The 16,999-nt window shown below is 42.8% G+C and overlaps 1 protein-coding gene across 8 annotated transcripts in view; it reads left to right on the top strand.

The window, feature by feature from the left end:
- TIAM2 (TIAM Rac1 associated GEF 2) overlaps positions 1–16,999 on the top strand; it is a 292,806-nt gene that overhangs the window by 271,051 nt on the left and 4,756 nt on the right. For all 8 annotated transcript variants that reach the window (XM_038740604.1, XM_038740597.1, XM_038740613.1 and 5 more), the window contains 8 exons: positions 2,111–2,179; positions 2,493–2,618; positions 7,686–7,794; positions 9,652–9,831; positions 11,133–11,251; positions 12,849–12,957; positions 15,368–15,426; positions 16,764–16,869. In XM_038740604.1, the coding sequence (XP_038596532.1) occupies positions 2,111–2,179; positions 2,493–2,618; positions 7,686–7,794; positions 9,652–9,831; positions 11,133–11,251; positions 12,849–12,957; positions 15,368–15,426; positions 16,764–16,869 (877 nt within the window). The remainder of the gene's footprint in view (positions 1–2,110; positions 2,180–2,492; positions 2,619–7,685; positions 7,795–9,651; positions 9,832–11,132; positions 11,252–12,848; positions 12,958–15,367; positions 15,427–16,763; positions 16,870–16,999) is intronic.

The following is a 16,999-nucleotide window of genomic DNA, read 5'->3' as shown; positions in this document are numbered from 1 at the left end:
CCCACATGGGGCTAACAGTCTTAATCCTCCTTTCACAGCTGCGGTAGCTGAGGCACAAAGACGTGAAGTGACTTGCCCAAGGTCACACAGCAGACAAGCGGTAGAGCCAGGATTAGAATCCAGCAGGGAATATGTCTGTTTATTGTTTTATCATAATCTCCCAAGCACTTAGTAACCACTCTGCACACAGTAACCACTCAGTAAATATGACTGAATGAATAAATGAATAAACCCATGGCCATCTGACTCCCAGGCCCATGCTCTATCCACTAGGCCATGCTGCTTCTCTGCTTGGGAGAGTATATTGGTTGGTCTCTTTGGGGTTGCCATGGTACCCTGTCCTTCAGCATTGGGAATAGAACTTGTAAGAAAGCCAATCTTGGGGGAATAATTTTGTCATTTGGACCATTCAAGTTTATTCAGTCATTCGATCATATTGATTAAGCGCTTACTGTGTGCAGAGTACTGTACTGAGTGCTTGGGAAAGTACAGTACAACAATAAAAAGTAAAGATACCTGCCCACAATGAGCTCATAGTCTAGAAAGGGGCAGACAGACATCAATACAAGTAAACAGACATCAATACAATAAATAAAATTACAGATATATACTCAAGAGCTATGGGGCTGGGAGGAGGGGAAGAGCAAAGGGAGCAGGTCAGGGCAATGCAGAAGGGAATGAGAAATGGTTCTTAAGATAATATGCTACTATTGCCTTGCTCTTAGCTGTTTTCTAATCACCCCAAACTACTTTCAGATGTTAAAGAGGGGTCAGGAAAGTGAAGGATTATTAAGAGCAAGAAATTTTCTTACAATCTATCAATCATTCTGTCAAGAGTATTGAGCACCTAAGGTTTGCAGAGCATTGCACAAAGCGCTTAGGAGAGGACAGTAGCGCTAGTGGACCCAGACCCTACCCTACGGGAATTTACAGCCTAGCCTGAGTCAGGAATAGAACCTAAGCTTCTGATTGATTGGCTAAAACGCTTGGCTGGCTTCCTAGAGCTTGGAGCACTGCAGTACTTATCATCAGCGGTATTTATTGAGGGCATACTATGTGTAGAGTACTGTGCTAAGCACTCTGGAAAGTACAGCACAACAGAGTTGGCAGGCATGCTCCTCAGGAAGGCTGCAAAGAGGAATATTGTGTACCTGTGATGGACCGTGAGGTTGCAGCCCAGGACTGATCAGGCGAGCAGTTAGAAAGAGCGTTGTTCCCCCTGCTCTGCAAGAAATTCTGCCATTTCTTTTCTCAGGGTCCCAAAGAGTTGCAGCACTTTGCCACAGTTCAGCCATCAAGCTCCCACATGGCTTAGAGTAAGTCTCCATGAGCAGCATCGACTTGTCCAAGAATGACTGAAGAAGTCCTGGCTCGTTTTTCCCTTACCAAATAACAAACCACCTAATTCTTAATGCAGTTTGTGCCCCTCATGCTAGACCCCATGGAAGTTTTGTTTTTAACAGGAGGTTTTTGTGGTTGTGCTGTTTACGCTAACCTGGGTCTTTGCATGCTTCTTGTGATACTGAGCCTTGGTTCTGCTTCTCCAAATCATGGTTCAGTAACTTGCCCCACCTGCAACCACCCCATCCAAGTACATACGATTCAGAGGGAGGGCTGGTGAGATGACAACATCCATCTTTTCCCTAGTTTGCCTTCCCTGTAGATTAAAAGGACATATTTTCTCAATCTGGGGTGTTTGAGGCACTCCTTTCCCCCTACTCTGCATCTCCCGTGACAGTCACTAAGATGTGTCACTTGGACCCTGGACTGGGGATTGAATGAAAAAATGGCCTGCCCTGACAGGTTATCCTTCCACTGGATGTTTTCCTTTCTTCTTTGAAATGGAAAAGAAAAAAAAAATCCTTCTCCAATACGACATGGTGTTGTCAGTGTCTCTGGGCAGTAGGTGAATATGATGATCTTCGCACTTTGATGACCATAGGTAGCAGAGCAGGACAGCACCAGAATAGGTCATTTGCAGCCCCTAAGAGTGAAAGGCGTGGGCCTAGGCAGAGCTGGGAGGCAATTCTTCAGCCTCCCAGCTTGCCCTCCCCTTGGACCATTCTAGGTTCATACTAAGAAGCTGTTATGTTTTGGTTTTTATTTTTAGGATCTCAGTTGCCTGTTTGAATTATACTTGGAGCCGCTTCAAAGTGAGACATTCCTAACCCAAGATGAGGTAAGAAATGATCTCTTCTTTCTGAGTGACTCTGTCAGCCAAACTTGAACTGGCCTTAAAGGCGAGATCTATCCTAAAGGTTACAAGGTTTACCAACCATGAAAGGCCACGGGTAAGCCTATATTGATGCTCTGCGGGTTGCCTAAACTTACACTATAAAGGATGCAGAGACTTGCGAAGCCCAAGAGAAGTCTTGCATTTTTGGGGGAGACTTTTGACAAGTGTTATAAAAGATGAAAAACACTTTGACTAGACAGCAGTAAGAAATCTGGTCGTGTTTAGGAATTCATTTGTGGTGTGTTTTTTCCTTTAGATGGAATCCCTTTTTGGAAGCCTTCCAGAGATGTTGGAGTTTCAGAAGGTGTTTCTGGAGACCCTGGAGGATGGCATCTCATCATCTTCTGATTTCAGCCTACTTGAAACCCCCTCCCAGTTCAGAGTAGGTATTCTGAACTAATAAAAAAGAGTTGGGGGGGTGGCGAGCAGCAGAATGCTGGTGCTTAAATGTATTCTGACTCTAGATCCTTTTTTTAAGTGCTTAAGCTCATTGTGTATAGAAGAGAGAGATTCTGCAACTTCGTTGAATTTTTGTTCTATGGTGGATGGTGAAAAAGGATGCAAGGCTTTCCAGAATTCAACTGGCTTTTTGGTGGTCGCCTTGTTGGGAGGTCTGGAAAAACCAGGGTGGTGCAGCCTTGAAAGAAAAGCTGTTTGGAATAAGCACCAAGTAATAATAATAATAATGATAACAATGGTATTTCTTAAGTGCTTACTATGTGCCAGGCATTGTACTAAGCACTGGGGTGGATTCAAGCGTACTGAGTTGGACAAAGTCCCTGTCCCACGTGGGGCTCACAGTCTCAATCCCAATTTTACAGATGAGGGAACTAAGGCCCAGAGAAGGCAAGTGACTTGCCCAAGGTCATCCAGCAGACAAGCTGTTGAGCTGGGATTAGAACCCACAAATTTCTGACTCCCAGACCCGTGCTCTGTCCACTAGGCCAAAACAGAGGGACTCCCTCACCTTGCTGCCCTCCCTCTGTGAACCCTTGAGTACAAAGCTACTTTGTATTTTTCCCCAACCTTCTTACTGTTCCTTCTCTTTACTTTTTATTTGTGAGAAAAAAAAAGAACTGTACAGAAAGGCACTGGGTTAGACCCTGGGGGCTAAAAAGATTAGAGACAAACTGCCATGAGGCAGCTGGTAATCTAATAAATTAATGGAAAAACATTCTCCAACATATGATACAGTTGATTTCGGAGACTGGCTCCTGTGTTCCCGTGCAGCCCATTATCTATGACTTAGTACTTAGGGAAACAGCATGGTGTAGTGGATAGAGCACGAGCCTGAGAGTCAGAAGGTCATGGGTTCTAATCCCCACTCTGCCACTTGTGTGCTGTGTGGCATTGGCAAGTCATTTCACTTCTCTGTGCCTCAGTTCCCTCATCTGTAAAATGAGGATTAAGACTGTGAGCCCTATGCAGGACAGGGACTGTGTCCAACCTGATTTCCTTGTAACCCACCCCAGCACTTAGTACAGTGCCTGGCACATAGTAAGCGCTTAATAAATACCACAATTATTACTATTAGTAGTACCCTTAAACCCCAAAAGAGACTTGATATGGCTTGGAACTCTTCTTGGAGGTTGTCTTTGTCAGAATGGGCTTTTAGACTAACCTAGTAAGGCATTTTCTATGTTCGCAGACACTTAATGGGTCAAAAGGTACCTTCTCTAGTTGTGCCTGATCATATTTGAGGCTATTCACATTAATATTGCTTCATGTTTGCATCTTCCTCCTTGATCTAAGTGGTCTCCCCCTTTTAATCTGATGGTTAGCAAGTGAGAACCAAACATGATCCATTCAAAATGCAAATTGACTAAAACAGTGTGTTGGACATCCTGAACCCATTAGATTCTTTCTTAAGCAAGCTATACTGTGGTGTAACACTTGCCTAGGTGAAGAGAATCAGGTTTGTTGGAGATGCCCGGGCACTTAAGCCAGGAAAAGATTTGAGTATAGAAGGCCATTTCAGGGATTGCCACCCTCTTTATCTACTGAAAATCAGCCAACTTGTTCACAGCCCACCCTGCAATAGCTCTCTAGTGTGGGCTTACCCAGGAAAGGAGGGAGAAGCATGAAGGATAATGGAGCAGCTGGTGGAAGGTGCTCAATCTGATCTGGGATTTGGGGAAATTGGAACATTTCTTATAAGAACTGCTTCTATGTTCAGTATCTGTGCAATTAAAGTCTCTTGCTAAACTGTAAATTCATTCAATCATATTTCTTAAGCGCTTACTGTGTGGAGAGCACTCACTGTACTAAGCACTTGGCAGAGTACAGTACAACATTAACCACATTCCCTGCCCACAAGGAGCTTACAGTCTCCTTGAGGGCAGGGAACATACCTAGTAACTCTGTTTCCTTGTCCTCTCCCAAGTGCTTAGTGAAATGCTCTGCACACAGTAGGTATTCAATGAATACAGTTGAATGAATTAACTTACAGTCTAGCAAGAGATTGCCAGTGTTTGATCCTAGAAGTGGCCAAGATTTTCCTCTGTTCAGATAACCAGCCAGAGTTCTATTCTGTGAGGGGAGATTAGTCAGCCTGATCAGTCTGGGTTATAAGGAAGTTTCGCTTTTCAATCAAAGCACTGTACAGCAGAAGCAAATCCCATGTTTTGTCCTTAAAATGTTTTGGCCATCTTATAGGGGATGTTGATAGACAAAACGTATTTACCAACAGTGGAAGAATGAAGTACACATGAAGCAGCATGAATATGTTGGATGAAATGCCCGAATGATTGAAAACATTTTAAAATACATCAGCTATTATTATTAATAATAATAATAATAATTATTATTATTATTATGGTATTTGTTAAGTGCTTACTATGTGCCAAGCACAGTTCTTACTCTACTTATACGTATTTACTATTCTATTTATTTTGTTAATGATATGCGATTAGCTTTATTTCTATTTGTTCTGATGACTTGACACCTGTCCACATGTTTTGCTTTGTTGTCTATCTCCCCCTTCTAGACTATAAGCCCTTTGTTGGGTAGGGGCCATCTCTATATATTGCCAACTTGTACTTCCCAAGAGCTTAGTATAGTACTCTGCACACAGTAAGCGCTCAATAAATACGATTGAATGAATGAAAGAATGAATACAGGGTAATCAGGCTGCCCCACATGAGGCTCACACTTTTAATCCCCATTTTACAGTTGAGGTAACAGGCACAGAGACATTAAGCGACTTGCCCAAAGTCACACAGCAGACAAGTGGCGGAACTGATGTTAGAACCCATGTATTCTGACTCCAAAGCCCGTGCTCTTTCCACTAATATGCTGACTAAGTATATGTGAGTAGTCACATATATTTTGAATAGTATGAGTGTTGAGGGTGGCTGTTGGATTGAGACTTTGAATTAATCCGAGTTCCAGGAGAAAGAGAGATTTTAGCATGTGTCCGTGGCGAAATGCCTGTAGAGGCTCCTTCAGTGCAGGACCAATTCTGACCCAAGTGACCACCGGCATAATGCTGATGCTGAGCTGTAGCACTGTAAATCCAGCAGGCAGCTGCCTCTGTAGTCTTCACTCCCCATGTTAACCAGCTCATTTTGGATTTCTTTTGGGTCTCTCCTTCTCTAGACTGTAAGCTCATTATAGGTAGGGAACCTGACTGCTAATTCTGTTATATTGTTCTCTCCCGAGTGTTTAGTACAGTGCTCTGCACATAGTAAATGCTCAGTAAATGTGATGGATTGACTGCTCTCATGTAACTCCCTAAGTGGTTGGTTGAGGAGAAACCTTTACCACTAATGGCAAAGCACTGTACAAGCACTTGGGAGAATTCAATATAACAATGTTAACAGAAATATTTCCTGCCCACAATGAGTTTATTAAAAACCAGGACCCTTGATTTCCAGAACAACACTCTTCTCACAGGACCAAAAGAAAAGCCATGCTCGAAAAACAGGATAGTTATCTGATGTTTGATAGTCACTTAAACTTGTTGTGTTTGCTGTATCGAGAGATATTTGTTGTGGGCAGGGAATGTGTCTGTTGCTGTATTGTACTCTCCCAAGTGCTTAGCAGAGTGCTTTGCACACAATAAGCACTCAATAAATATGACAATGAATGAATGAATGAGAGAGCTGGACAGCGGTTTGCTTGCTGGAAGCACAGAAGTCTTAATTCATTCATTAATTCATTCAATCATATTTATTTAGTACTTACTATGTGCAGAGCACTGTACTAAGCGCTTGGGAAGAACAAGATGGCACCATATAGAGACAGTCCCTACCCAACAACGGGCTCACAATCTAGAAGGGGGAGACAGACAACAAAACAAAACATGTGGACAGGTGTCAAGTCGTCAGAACAAATAGAATTAAAGCTAGATGCACATCATTAACAAAATAAACAGAATAGTAAATATGTACAAGTAAAATAGAGTAATAAATCTGTGCAAACATATATACAGGTGCTGTGGGGAGGGGAAGGAGGAAGGGTGGGGGGGGATGGGGAGGAGGAGAGGGAAAAGGGGGCTCAGTCTGGGAAGGCCTCTTCGAGGAGGTGAGCTCTGAGTAGGGCTTTGAAGGGAGGAAGAGAGCTAGCTTGGCGGATGTGTGGAGGGAGGGCATTCCAGGTCAGGGGAAGGATGTGGGCAGGGGGTCGACGGTGGGACAGGTGAGAACGAGGTACAGTGAGGAGGTTAGCGGCAGAGGAGCGGAGGATGTGGGCTAGGTTATAGAAGGAGAGAAGGGAGGTGAGGTAGGAGGGGGCGAGGTGATGGAGAGCCTTGAAGCCAAGAGTGAGTTTTTGCTTGATGCTTAGGTTGACTGGCAGCCACTGGAGATTTTTGAGGAGGGGAGTAACATGCCCAGAGTGTTTCTGCACAAAGATGATCCGGGCAGCAGCATGAAGTATAGCCAGAAGTGGGGAAAGACAGGATGATGGGAGATCAGAGAGGAGGCTGCTGCAGTAATCCAGTCGGGATAGGATGAGAGGTTGAACCAGCAAGGTAGCGGTTTGGATGTAGAGGAAAGGGCAGATCTGGGCGATGTTATGGAGGTGAGACTGGTAGGTTTTGGTGAAGGATTGGACATGAGGGGTGAACGAGAGAGCCAAGTCGAGGACGACACCAAGGGTTGCGGGCTTGTGAGACGGGAAGGATTGTAGTGCCATCTACAGTGATGGAAAAGTCAGGGAGAGGGCAGGGTTTGGGAGGGAAGATAGTTCAGTCTTGGACATATTGAGTTTTAGATGGTGGGCAGATATCCAGATGAAGATGTCCTGAAGGCAGGAGGAGACACGAGCCTGAAGGGAGGGAGAGAGAGCAGGGTAAGAGATGTAGATTTGGTTGTCCTCAGCGTAGAGATGATAGTTGAAGCCGTGGGAGTGAATGAGTTCACCAAGGGAGTGAGTGCAGATCGAGTACAATGTATTAATGTATTAATAGTATTAATATTGGTATTAATGTATAAATTTCTATTTTCAGAAATTACTGTTTTCCCTGGGCGGTTCGTTCCTTTACTATGCAGACCACTTTAAGCTGTACAGTGGGTTCTGTGCAAACCACATAAAAGTGCAGAAAGTCCTTGAGAGAGGTAAGGGGCTTATTTCTTTGCAAAACTACTGCTAATAATAATAATAATAACAGTTGTGATATTTAAGTGCTTACTATGTGCCAAGTACTGTTCTAAGCTTTGGGGGAGATTCAAGATATGCCAGACACAGTCCCTATCCCACATGGGGCTCACAGTCTAAGGAAGAGGGAGAATGGCTATTGAATCCCCATTTTGCAGATGATGAACTGAGGCACAGCGAAGTTAAGTGACTTGTCCAAAGTCACACAGCAAGAAAGTGTCCCAGTTGGGATTAGATCCCAGGTCCTGACTCCCAGGCCTGTAGTCTTTCCAGAAGACCACACTACTTCCCCCATATCCTGCTAAAACAGTTCTGTACCCATCAAGAGACAAGAGGGACAATTCTTTTAATGTGGTATGGGTCTGGGGCTTGGATGGGAAAATAGCAACAAGACAATTAGACAGTTTCCCTTTCTTCATCCATTCAAGGGAAGAAAAGGATGTTGTTTAAAAGCAGAAAAGATCACTTGGCCAGGTAGTTTAGGACCAGAAGCCATTGGTGGTGCTTTGGCAAAGATCGGGTTAGGCCAAACCTTGGATCCAGTATTGTCTATGTTATGCCAGCTATTTCCAAAGGAGACCTAGCCTTTTCGAGGGCATTTTCCACACTTTCCTTTTTAATTATTTAAGGAGAAAAGATAGAGTTATTTAAAATAGCCCCTTGCCCAGGACAAAAATTTATGCCAAGTAAATAGGAAAAAAATATATTCTACTTAATTTTTATTTACTGAGTAGGTTCTTTCAAGTACAAAAAGATTGGTCAAATACCTGAGGACTGATATTTTTTTTTTGTACTTGCAAGGCTACTATAGCAAAGGTTTCTCATTTCTGTTGATTCAAAAAGCAGAAGGAACAACCTTCTGTTTTGATAGATTTTAGCATTATCACAGGGTAGGTAATAGATTTTGCCACCTGGATGTCATGATATTTAATGAACACCAAGTACAAACTATCTGAATGTAAACAGCAAGAAGATTTTGAAAACAGAAAGAAGTGTGTATGGATATAAACCAGCTGGGCTCTACTCCATTGGTAGGGTTGTCTTTGAATGCTAAGGATAAATACAAGCTAGATATATAGATGTAGCCATCCTTTGTGTTCAAAGACAATCTTACTGATAGAGTAATAATAATTATAGTATTTGTTCAGCACTATGTGCCAAGCACTGTTCTAGGCACTGGGGTAGGTACAAGGTAATCAGGTTGTCCACGTGGGGCACATAGTCTTAATCCCTATTTTACAGATGACATAACTGAGGCCCAGAGAAGTTAAGTGACCTGCCCAAGGTCACACAGCAAACAAGCAGCAGAGCCCAGGATTAGAACCCCGGTCCTCTGACTCCCAGGTCCCTGCTGTAGCCACTAGGCCATGCTGCTTCTCACCCTGCCATGCCACACAGGAAAGGCTGATAAACAAACATGTGGAAAGATTGTCTTTTGCTCATTTCAATACAGATTAGCTGAGCTGGTGAGACTTTATCTCCAAGCAGCTACCGTATGATGAACCAGAATGAGGCAAAATCCACACAGAACAAAAGCTGATATGACATATTGAGGTTCAGTCTCCAATAGTGTGGTTTAACAGCGAGCCATCCCAATGACATCAGTGGCACTGGCAACAGATCAGTCAGTGTTTGGCAAACTGAAGCATTTGCTTTTTTGAAAAGGGTGTCTGGGAACACAGGGCAAGCGGGAAGCAGACTTAAAAGCAGTGACCCAAGCCACACTGATTTAGGCTGCTCGTGTCCAGGGGTTTACAGATGACTGAGATCTGACAAAGGGATGCATTCCTGAAAGTATCTGACTTATTTCCATGTAGCTAAAACTGATAAAGCCTTTAAGGCATTCCTAGATGCCCGGAACCCTACGAAGCAACATTCCTCCACGCTGGAGTCGTACCTCATTAAGCCCGTCCAGAGAGTGCTTAAGTATCCCCTGCTGCTCAGAGAGCTGGTATCCCTGACAGACAACGAAAGCGAGGAACATTACCACCTCACAGGTAAGTCGATTTCTATGTGGGTAGGGATTTACAAAGGCACAGTGTGGCAGTGATATTGACCTCTTCCAATAATAATAATAATAATGATGGTATTTGTTAAGCGTTTACTATGTGCAATGCACTTTTCTAAGCCCCACACCCCCAACGTACATAACACTCTTTCTCCACCTTCAGGCTGTCTTGTTTTTCAGTTTGTATTCTTCACTTATTTTAAAAAGAGCCTGATAATGAGTTGATCCCCAGACTCTGCAAGCCAGGACATGTGTAAGTGCAGAGGGAAACAGGTGGCTTTAACCAGTGAGTTTTTCCAAGAGCTGGTGGTGTGAGTGAATGTGTTTGGGTATCCAAAATCAGCCAGTCAGGAAAGCTGAATTAGGTGCCATCTTGTGGTAGCCCAGGAGCAAAGTCAATAACTCACTTGCTGATTTTGCTCTACAAAACGACTGGGGCTTACGTTTTTATCCTCCCACATCTCCTTTTCCAAACACCCAGTGAGAAGTAACAAAGCAACCGATTCTCTTTCTAAAGAGGAGGAATAGAGCATTGCCCTTATAATGATGGATGGAAGAGAAGTGGGGCATGCTCTTTTAAGAGCTTCAGATGAGCAGTATGAGTTAAAATCACTGCAGCAGCATCTCCTTATTCCTGAGTGTCATCACTGCAAATAAATGAGCAAGATGGTAAACCCAGGCTGAAGAGGTTATTTTTCAAAAGTTAGACACACTCAGTGCCAAGAGCAAGAGACTGAGTAATCAAGATTCATGGAGTATAGGTTCCTTTTTACTAAATCTCAAATCTCATCTTTAGACTAACTGATATTAGTCAGGACTCAATGCATTCCATCCCAGCAACTGAATGGAAGAAAGGACGATTTTTGAACCTTTTCCTCAGGTTGAAATTTTTAAATGACTGCAAAGAGTAATGGAAGAGGCCAGGATTTTAATTCTGACTTTACCCCTGACTTGATGTGGAGTCCCTTTGGACTGTGTGTTGGGAAAAGGATCCCTTCCCTACCTTTCAGGAAACTCAGAACCAATTGTACTGAAAGGTGTTTTACTTCCGAAGAAAGTAGTATCGTTGCTGCCAGCAGGTTCTCTGTGAAGAAAAGACGTTGTAGTAGATTTTGTTTGGTAATTTGTGTCCCTTTCTCTTTTCATCATAAAGATTTAATAACTCTCTCAAATACTATGCTTTTGGAATAGTCTTGGTCTCTGTCCCTATGTCGTTCAAAGCTGTGGCATTGGGGAAGATAGGTTTTTTTAAAACAGAAACTGAGGCAAGGCACACTGTTTACTTTTCAGAGGCATTAAAGGCAATGGAAAAAGTGGCAAGTCACATCAATGAGATGCAGAAGATATATGAGGATTATGGTACTGTGTTTGACCAATTGGTTGCAGAACAGAGTGGCACCAAGAAGGAGGTAAAGTTGCTTAAGCCTAGCTCACATCCACTTAGAGACATGAAGGGTGCCTGTGGTTTCTGTCCTCAGGTAGTCTCTGCAATAATTGTCAGAACAAACTGGATCATTGTGGAGCAAGTTGCCTTTTCTCTGGAGTAACACACTAAAGCTCCCTTTTTCCTGAAGCAACTAATTATTCCGTTAATTTCCTGTAAATCTCTTTTCCAGAGGTGCTGATAATCACTTCTGACACAGTTCATCTTGGAAAAGATGAACTGAATGGTACTTTTTCCACTGAATAAAAAGCCAAGATTTCTCAATGTCTTGGCTAGGGAGGCTAGAGTGGCACAGAAGGCCTTGAGGGCTGGGCATTCTTCTGTATTTAATCCATTGAAATGCTGCTGAATACTGTTCTAAGAATCTGGGAAAATAAAAATAGTCTCCCCGACCTCAAAGAGTTTTGTTTTGCTTTTAAGTAGTATTTGTGAAGCACTTACTGTGTGCCAGGCACTGTACTAAGCACTGGGGTAGATACAAGCTAATCAGCTCAAACACTGTTCATGTTCCACATGGGGTTCACAGACTTAATCTATAGACTGTGAGTTTATTGTGGGCAGGGATTATGTCTGTTTATTGTTGTATTATACTCTCCCAAGTGCTTAGTACAGTGCTCTGCAGACATTTAGCACTCTGTAAATGCGATTGAATGAATTTTACAGATGAAGTAGCTGAGGCAAAGAGAAATTAAGTGATTTGCCCAAGTTCACACAGCAGAAAAATGGCAGAGCTGGGATTGAAACCCAGGTCTTTTTGCCTCCCATGCCCGGACTCTATCCATTACGCCTCACTGTTTCTTTCAAGCAGTTTACAAGCAATGGCAGGTTCTGTTATTCTTCACCCTTATTTCCTTTTTTATAAAACCAATACTTCTCTAGTTTTTACATAAAGGGAATAAGGGTGTAGGAGACCAAGTCCCCACTGAATCAGAGATTAAAAGCTACAATTTTTCAGTCTGCCTCATTATTTTTGCTGCCTGGCCTAATTGTTGTGACTGAAACAATTAATTAGAGCTCTCAGAATGTCACTTTCAGTTTATTTTTAGGTAACTTCTAAAACCCACTTATTGTCATGAGCCTGAATTGTGCGTTTCTCAGTTCTTACTAAACCCAGTTATTTTTTTTTTCACTTGAAAGAACATTCTGGACAGGATGCCTATCTGCATTTGAGACCAGAACTGGGCCATTTCCTATACAGTGCTACCACCAAGCTAAAAAAAAAGGCAAAGCTCACTTGCCTTCCATTTGGTTCAAATGAAAATGTGGTGTGTGACTTTCTAAGGGCAAGGCAAGGGCAAGGCAATCAGCATGTTCTACCCCAAAGGAAATAGGGTCTGGTAGAATATAAGCAGAATCTCAGAATGCCCTTGTTTTGTCAGGCACAGATCCTCTGCCTCTATCATCCTGTAGAGATATAGTCCTGTTGGTAACACATAGGCAAACTGGAGGTGGACAATCCTTGTCCTCTACTTTATGACCTAAATTCTGTCATTGCTTGTATATTGGTTTATGTCTTTTTTTTTCTGGACTGAATTAATTGTAGTTTTGCTTTTATAACACAGGTCACTGAACTTTCAATGGGAGAACTACTGATGCACTCAACAGTGTCCTGGTTGAATCCTTTCTTATCCCTGGGAAAGGCAAGAAAGGACCTTGAACTTACAGTATTTGGTTAGTATTCTTTTCAAGGGAAGAAATTTCTCATTTGACGGTCAACGGACGATACATAAGTAAGCGATGGTAGCCATTCATGTGAGTTGGGAGAGTGTCCTGGAAGAAAGGACTGAATGAGTATGGTGTTAACTGTGGTATTTGCTAAGTGCTTTCTATGTGCCAAGCACTGGGGTAGATATGAGCTAATCAGGTCCAAAAGCAAGGCTTACATTTTAAGTGGGAGGGAGCACAGGTATGAGGGAGCACAGGTATTGAATCCCCATTTTACAGGTGAGGAAGCTAAGATGCAAAGAAGTAAAGTGACTTGTCCAGGGTGTCACAGCAGATGGAACTGGGCTTAGAACCCAGATCCTCTGACTCCATGTTTTGTCTTTTTGCCTGTATGTGGTTAATAATTATGGTATTTGATTAGTGCTTATTATGTGCCAAGCACTGCTCTAAGCACTGGGATATATACAGGTTAATTAGGTTGGGCACATTCCCTGTCCCACATGCGGCTCACACTGTTATCCCCATTTTACAGATAAGGTAACTGAAGCACAGAGAAATTAAGTGACTTGCCCAGGTCACAGAGCAGACATGTGGCGGAGCCGGGATTAGAACCCAGGTCCTTCTGACTCCCAGGTCCATGCTTTATCCACTAAGCCATGATGCTTCTCAGAGGGCATGCACAATGTGGGGGTGAGGTGTGTACACCTTGGTGGTTCTGCCACATCTCAGCGTGGCTCAGTGGAAGGAGCATGGGCTTTGGAGTCAGAGGTCATGGGTTCCAATTCCGGCTCCACCACTTGTCAGCTGCATGACTTTGGGCAAATCACTAAACTTCCTTGTGCCTCAATTACCTCATCTGTAAAATGGGGATTAAGACTGTGAGTCCCACATGGGACAACCTGATCACCTTGTAACCTCCCCAGCGCTTAGAACAGTGTTTTGCACATAGTGCTTAATAAATGCCATCATTATTATTATTATCATTATCTTGCTTGTGGCATCAGTCATAATGACCACTGAGTATTGGGGTGAGGGACCTGGGCCCTGCTCTCCTCAGGACACGACTCCACAAATGCCAGTCCGTACATGTCCTTAGGCTTCTATTTGGGCTCCAGTTTAGACACTTGATTTAGTAGCCACAAAGGCAGTGGCTGAATGGATGTTGGCAAGCTTAACAATACATTTACACATCATATTTTTCAGTCATTAACTATTAAAGATTGTGGCTGTCTTGAGATGGGGGCGCCAGAAGAAAGTGAAATAGCTAATCTTCATTTAGGTGTCCACTTTGGAGACCCATAATGATGTCTTAGTCTCAACCATCAGAGAATAGCCATGAGGAGAGTCAGGAGATATGCTCCTCTTTGGTGCACAGCCTGGGGATTACTAATTTAGGTCCTCAACTCATTCTACTTTGATGAACAGAGTGGAAGATTAAAAAGTCCCAAGTCACTGAGATCAGCATGAATGCGGGACTCCCCTGCAAATATAGATTTTAAGAAAGAAGGCCTTTTAGTCATGTCCCTGCTATGTGATCTTGGGCAAGTAACTTAACTTCTCTCTGCCTTAATTACCTCATCTATAGAATGGGGATTCAATACCAGTTCTCCCTCCTACAGACTGTGGGGGACAGGGACTGTGTCCAACCTGATTATCTTGTATCTTCCCTTGTGCTTACAACAGTGCTTGACACAGAGTAAGCACTTAACAAATGCCACAATTATTACTATAAGCCTGACCTAAATAGGCTTAACTTAATGGAGTCCAATTATCTGAAGTAGTACGTCTTCCCATGGTGCATGTTTTGGGATAGTATGAGATGTTGGAAGAAAGCGTTGTTGGCATGGCCTCACAGAAGGGGCCTATGGGGGTTTTCCTTAAAAGGCCCAGGGTACATCAATCAATAGTATTTATTGAGCGCTTACTATGTGCAGAGCACTGTACTAAGCACTAGGGAGAGTACACTACAACATTGATAATTTACCAATAATAATAACGTTGGTATTTGTTAAATGCTTACTATGTGCTGAGCGCTGTTCTAAGCACTGGGGTAGATACAGGGTAATCAGGTTGTCCTAAGTGGGGCTCACGGTCTCAATCCCCATTTTACAGATGAGGTAACTGAGGCACCAAGAAGTTAAGTAACTTGCCCAAAGTCACACAGCTGACAAGTAGCGGAGCTGGGATTAGAACCCATGACCTCTGACTCCTAAGCCTATTCTCTTTCCACTAAGCCACGCTGCTTCTCTGATGATGGTAGCGGCACTGGGCATCCAATTAGGTGCTGAGGAGTGGGCTGGATACAAGATAATCAGAGCTGACATAGTCCCAGTCCTATGATGAGTTCCCAATCCGTCTCCTGGGGTACCTTGAAAGGGGTCAGACAGACTAATTGATGTTTTTTTTTCCTCTTCAGTTTTTAAGAGAGCTGTCATCCTGGTATACAAAGAAAACAGCAAACTGAAAAAGAAACAGGTAGGGTTTGAAGAAATTATAGTTAACAGTGAAGCCTTCATTCACTGTGTCACATTCTCTTAGCTTGGGGCAGGATAAAATGTTTTAATTTCATTACTACCTGGCATAGCTAAACAAATCCCATTTCTTTCAAGACAATACTTTGAGAATATATGACTTAGAATGTAGAGGCAAGAGACAGTGGTGTAATGAGTGCAGCCTCAATCAACAGTGGTATTTATTGAGTACTTACTATGTGTAGAGGATTGTATTAAGCACTTCGGAGAATATGACACAAGAGGTGGCAGACAATCTCTGTCCACGATGAGCTTACAAGAGATTACTTTTCCTTTTTTCAAAACATCCCATGAAGTTAATAGCTGTGGGAAACTGAATGGGAATTTCGGTAACACGTTCAGTAATAGAAAGTTAAATAGGCTGTGCATACTCTCCAACCCACTGAATTATGCACAGTTCAAAATAGAGATGAGTTATTTTCAGGACTTTTTTGCTGCACTTACACCACCACTTTGTAGTCAAAGCCATGGAGGTTGCGGTGGGAAGGGGAGAGAAGAGGCAAGTTGCTTGAAGTCGATGGCATTTCTGCAGAAGCCTACAAGCGGGAGTAAAAGTGGAGAGAAAGGGAGGTGTCTTACTGCATGTACCTCCCTGGGCATTTCCTCGACATATGGTACATTGAGGGACTGCTTTGAAATTTCAAACACCACCTTGAAAAAGAAAGTGAGAGAGTAAACTGGGGAAAGTATGGTTTGACTTAAACACAGCATCTCCTGCCAGTAAGATCCTAGTGCAAGTCCTTTCAGAAGAGTTACTGAAAAATATATTTCACTAGGCACTTACCAAATCACAAGAGCCTAGACATAACCTTTGCCTCATGCCTGCTACCAGGGCTGAGATCAACACTAGCATCTCTGCTCTCTCTAAAGGCCTTGATCCCTTTGGCAAACATTGTGAGCAGTAATAAATATGAAAATGTTTCACTCCTAATAGTGTTATCTTGGAACCTGTGGAACAGCCTAGAAGTGAAATGAAAGAACATGCGCATGCAACGGGCTAAAAAAAAAAATTATTTCTTTATTGACCAGAAAGCTTGTATGCTTTGTTTATAAAAAGTTGGGGATACCGTAAACTTTTTTTTCTCATAATACATGTAACAGTTACCGTGAAAGTATACCTTGTGTAATCATGTGTTCTTGGACATGGGTTATTATTATTTATAGAGACCCTTGCTTGGTGCCAAGCAGGGGAACCAAAATTACACTTCAGAAAACTTGGGAAAGTGTTTGTGCTTCATACAGTGTTTTCTACATTAACTTTGACACTTTTTGACCTTACAGCCCTCTAATTCCCGATCAGCACATATCTATGGTGACTTGGATCCATTCAAGTTCCGCTGGCTGATTCCTTTATCTGCTCTTCAAGTCAGACTGGGTAATTCAGCAGGTAACTCACCCTTCTACTTTGTTGGCACAGATGTCACACAGGTTGATTTTTCAGTTTCTTAAATCCACTAACTAAATTAGACTCTGGTTTTAGTTTTCCACGTAACTTTTTCTCTATGGACATCTCGTTC

The sequence above is a fragment of the Tachyglossus aculeatus genome, chromosome 2, assembly GCF_015852505.1.
Source record: "Tachyglossus aculeatus isolate mTacAcu1 chromosome 2, mTacAcu1.pri, whole genome shotgun sequence".
NCBI lineage: Eukaryota > Metazoa > Chordata > Mammalia > Monotremata > Tachyglossidae > Tachyglossus > Tachyglossus aculeatus.
The sequence above is the reverse complement of the archived record's forward strand: the minus strand, read 5'-3'. Positions and strand labels throughout refer to the sequence as shown.